At 45.5% G+C, this 4,777-nt stretch overlaps 1 protein-coding gene across 1 annotated transcript; it reads right to left on the bottom strand.

The window, feature by feature from the left end:
• Nucleotides 1-218: 218 nt before the first annotated feature.
• Nucleotides 219-4,188, bottom strand: LOC126546319 (uncharacterized). Its single transcript, XM_050194497.2, has 4 exons — nt 3,959-4,188; nt 978-1,055; nt 702-843; nt 219-428 (listed from the first exon to the last, which is right to left on the bottom strand). Exons 1-4 carry the CDS (start codon nt 4,164-4,166, stop codon nt 224-226), a joined length of 633 nt encoding a protein of 210 aa, XP_050050454.1. The 5' UTR covers nt 4,167-4,188; the 3' UTR covers nt 219-223.
• Nucleotides 4,189-4,777: the final 589 nt, after the last annotated feature.

Genomic DNA, 4,777 nt, shown 5'->3' with positions numbered 1-4,777 from the left:
GTTAGTTTCGCTACTCAAAGGAAAAAAAAACGCACGAGAGAAGCCTATGGTGTGACAGGACACGCGGTCAACGTTACCACTGGCCTTCGGCAGCTCATAATGCGTTAAGAGTATGCGTATCGCTGAAGCTTTCTAAAATTATTCCTAACATAATTTACTCGCAGCAGGAGTGAAAGAGGAAGGCAGCGAGTGCAGTATGAGGAGGTGGTCAGATTCGGGGCTTTTAATGTGACCACAGCCTTCGGATGTAGATGCAAGCTGTTGCCAAGAAGAGCCAAGCTATAGGCTCAGTGACCGAGGAGCAGCACACTTGGAATCCCTCAATGTAGATACTCCGCTGACCATCCGTCTTCAGTTTGAAAGCAACGTCCGGGCATTCCCCGTTGGGCGCTATGGCTGATAGGCAATCAGCGTACTCGGTCACTAACCTGTGGAACAAGAAACAAATTTTAAATTAATTAAATTCTGATTTATTCACGTGCCAATACCACAATCTGATTATGAGGCACGCCATTGTGGTCGTCGAAACATTCTGACCTGCTGTTGTAAGTACGTTGGCTCTTTTCTGTGCAAGACAGACTCAGCCTATAAATCTAGCTATATCATACTTATAGCCCTATACGTAGGACGTATTTTTATCTTTTGGTGTAGACCAACCGCAATATCGACAGGCCCGTGTAAAAGGTTAATAGAAGAGCTACCTGCAAACTCTTCGCCGATGGAGAGGCCGCATTTTCTTGTTAGGTGGTCCTCTGCTGCGGATCTTTTTGGCCAAGGTTATTTTTCTCTCGCACAAATTTCTTGCATTTACAAGTTCCGTTTCGTTGCATCCTTGTACGGGCGCTGCAGAAAGCAAATAAAAAACAGCAGCATAAATGTCTGTAATAAAAATATTGCCAGCACTCGTTAAAAAAATTGCGGAGAATATTTCAAATCGTTGCAGGTCTTTCGTGCTAATGCTATATTCGTTTACTAACCTGCTTGAGCCAAGCGTCGCAGTTTTCTGATGGCCTTTTCTAATCTACGGTTCCGCAAAGATGCAATGGGCTTCCTGTCTGAAAGCAAGAAGAAAACAAGAAAAACAATTGAAATAACGCAGTACTGTGTACGTTCTTGACAACTTGTAGGTCATGTCACCTTAGTCGTTAACATTACGCACCTAATTTCTTGCCACTGTTGGCGAAAGTAACTTTACGGGCGAAAGTAGCTTTTCAAATCTCTAGCACGGAACGTCGTTTTGGCTTGTTCGTTAGGCAGACATAATCCTCAATCATCCTAACCGTTCTGTCGCGGATTTCGTTTACTATGCGCCAAGTTATGCAATGTACGACAGCTTGCGCAATATTTTGTTTGTGCCAGATGCTATGAACAAATAATGCACCGCGAGTGTGTTGCGGTCGATCCACTGCTAATCCGAAGCTATTCTCCGGGATTCGCGCCGAAGCAGGTGCGGAATTTGAAAAGATTCAGGGGATGAATTCCGAAGGCTTTCCGTCCGTGAGAGGTTTTTGCAAGGTCGTTTGCCTTCGCTAATATTGCGAAGTAAGCCGATTCTCTGGCACCTGCCGTTACGAACAATTCTGGCGGAAGAGCTTTTTTTATAAATACGGACCCTAGGTATTTATTAGAAAAATGTCCTTGCATTCTGAATTCTGTTCCTTGTTCGTAAAATACGTTTGTCATTGGTCGGCCGTCTTCTCAACAATATGTTCGCTATCGCGACTGGCCTAGCACTTGTTCCAACATGCCACTCTATAGCCTACAAATTGCTTAGTGAATATGGCCCTAATGCGCGAATTCAGAAAGCTTCTCTTAGGAAGAGCTTTTCCTCATTTCCTGGCTTATCGGGCGATTAGAACTCACGACAACGATAGGCGTGATAAAAAGACCATCGCCGTGGAGTCATCGAGTCGCTGTCGGCACCTACGCAAGTTTTGTGAATGCGGATGTCCCGTATTCACAAAACGTCACTTATGTAAGTGCCATCCGCCATTGACAATCACAGAGGCGGTCGTCTCGTTATCATCCCGATCGCTAGCATGGATGGCTGGCACCTGAAAGCAGGCCAATGATTAAAGGCTCTCACGAACGAAAAACTTTGGTAGTTCAGCCCCAGAGCCGGTACTCACATATATTGTTATTGTGCTAGAACTGTTCGTAAAAGTATATTACAGCTGAACATGGCGTCTGACATGCTATTAATGAAGACGGCTGGCGAATGGGAAACAGATATTCAGCGACTTCCCAAAAAGCCTCTGGTTCAGGGCCTCCACACAATAAAGATGGTGACAGTCGGTTCAATAACACAAAATTCAATTAGCAGAAACAGTGGCTCTAGGTTTTAAATAGGCTCTAAATATTAGGTTCAAAATAGCTCTAGGCTTTAAATACTAAAAATGTCTGAGCGCCATGTTTGCTCATTCCGCCAATAAGGGGTTGAAGATATTGTCCAATTTGCCCCTGTAATTCGTTCTTCAAAATCACCAGTGCGCTCGCCATGTGGCGGAAAGTTCCCTTAATTTTCATTCTAATTGTTGTCTTTTCATTTAATTTTTCTGCGATTATTATAATATGATGTATAATGTAAACGGGCACGCAAAACGACAGAGGAGACGAAGACACAGCGCCCGTTTGCACTATACCTACCGCTATATGCAGTACCAACTATAGCCTATCAGAGTGTCCTTTTAATTTTTGTATTTCCTCCAGGTTATATCGAATACAGAAAGCTGCGATGAGTCAGACACTTCAAATGTTGCAATTGCTGGTTCCATAAGTGGAATGTAAAGAATGTAACTACAGCTCATTTGGAGATGATGCTACTTGCCACCTTCTAGCATTGCTGCCCAGGGCCTAAAAAAATCGCTAGACTCACTTTTTGGCGCTATTCGCAATGAATTTTGCTATGCCGGGATGTAAGGCGAGGTAATTTCGATGGGTGCCGCTGTAGCACGCTAGGAATGCTGCAGTTAAGTATTTGAAGACACTCTTATTCCTCTGCCTCAGTTTGTATGTGTTGTTGGGATTAACTGCATCTGCTCTCCTAACGAGTGCGTTAATAGTGACATCAAATTGCTGTTGGTCAACTATACTCGTTGCACCAGTCAAGCCTGTCGTACTGCCCTGTTATGAAACGTGACATAAAAAGCCAGTGGGCCACCAGGCTTTACGGGTTTGCTCATTGTAGGACAACCCAACTAATACTGTGTTTAGAAGCGCCCCTTAGAATCAGTACAGCAGTCATGGTGGCTACGTTCACTCATTATAGCGACTATCTTTCGGTCGTGTTGAGTGGGTTTTGGCTGCCCTCCAAATAATGTCGTACATTCGTGTTTATGTCGTAGAGCTCGGCTTTGTTTTTGGACCTCAGGCACATGGCGATGCTGGTACTTGCACATCAACCTCAGGATGTTCCAACATGCCCGAGAAGTGTGGGTACATTCTCGATAAAGAGCGATGAATGCGTGCTCTCCCTTGACGAAGTCATCCAGAACGAGTAATAAAATTTGTTAGTTTACTGCCTTTGGGTCATCAATAACAGTCCTTTATTTGGCAAGGCGTCATCTGCACTTCATAATTCCGTATGATGTGAAGTTGATTTTATATTAATCTTTCCAGTCCTTCGCGATTCCGACCCTAGAGCCACAAATATCTAGAAGGGGGGGGAAACACGCAACAATTTACAGATTAGCCGTGACATATGAGCCTGCTGCTGCGCTGATCATGCTTGCAACAGCCTGGGAACTTTACAAATCGTACGCCAAACGGCCATTTCTTTGCCTCGAACTTCACGATATATGGCAACCATAGAGTGGTTTTGATTTTCAATTCACGCACTTTTATGTCTGATTTGGTCCAAGAATGCAAGCGAAATCAGCAACGAATGGAACGGCCAGAGTCACTGCCTCAGTGAGCGACCTGTACCGTTGATTCTCTCTTGCGCTCTCTTGCGGCTCACCCTGGAAGTATTCGTAGTATTCGTCCTGATCGTAGTAGTAGTACTCCTTCTCGCCCGTGTCCTCGAGGTAGTACTCGTCATCGTCGCTGCCGGGATGTATCGGTGGCACCGTGGGAGCAGAGCCTTTATCAACAACGACGCGCCAGACTCTCGAGCACGCCACACCTTGAAGCCAGGCTACAGGGAGCAAAGCGTAGAGCCATCTCATGGCGTACTGATGCTGGCCGCTGTCGTTACTACGGAAGATAAAAGAACAGAAAAGAAATGACCAACCCTTTTCCTACCGCAAAATGGGGGTAAGCGAAGCTTTTTCAGCGTGCACCTGACCTCCGTCACGGTTAAGTACCCCGCAGGTAACAGTGCCGGATTGCTTCGGCCTCCCGCTCCCTCAGCTCGGCATCTTCTCGTTGCTGTCGGATTGCCTGGGCTCGGGCGGTTCTAACGGCTGGATCGGCTAGCCGACGGCGAGCCCTTTCACCCCCCTCAAGGTTATTTTACTCCACTCAGTAGGATGTACACAACTACAGTCCACCTACAAACCATTTGTCACATTAAAACGCGTGATAAACAGCCTCGCTTGGTTTAATCAATGTTTACCACCGCTGCATACTTTTTGAATCTGACTTCAGTAGTAGAGTGTATTATCGGCGTCGAAAACTTGTGTCACGTGGCGTCAGTGAAAACATCTGTGCCCGTACTCACAAAAACGTTATTACGCTAAAATTGATAGCAAGAGCAGGCACCAATCAATCGCAACCTTGCATATATTTAGGCGAAGGTGGAACGCTAATGGCAAACTGCACTTATGAATGAAGAGCT

Source organism: Dermacentor andersoni, chromosome 1 (assembly GCF_023375885.2).
Source record: "Dermacentor andersoni chromosome 1, qqDerAnde1_hic_scaffold, whole genome shotgun sequence".
Lineage (NCBI taxonomy): Eukaryota > Metazoa > Arthropoda > Arachnida > Ixodida > Ixodidae > Dermacentor > Dermacentor andersoni.
Note: the sequence above shows the minus strand (reverse complement) of the source record. Positions and strands in the feature narration are given on the sequence as shown.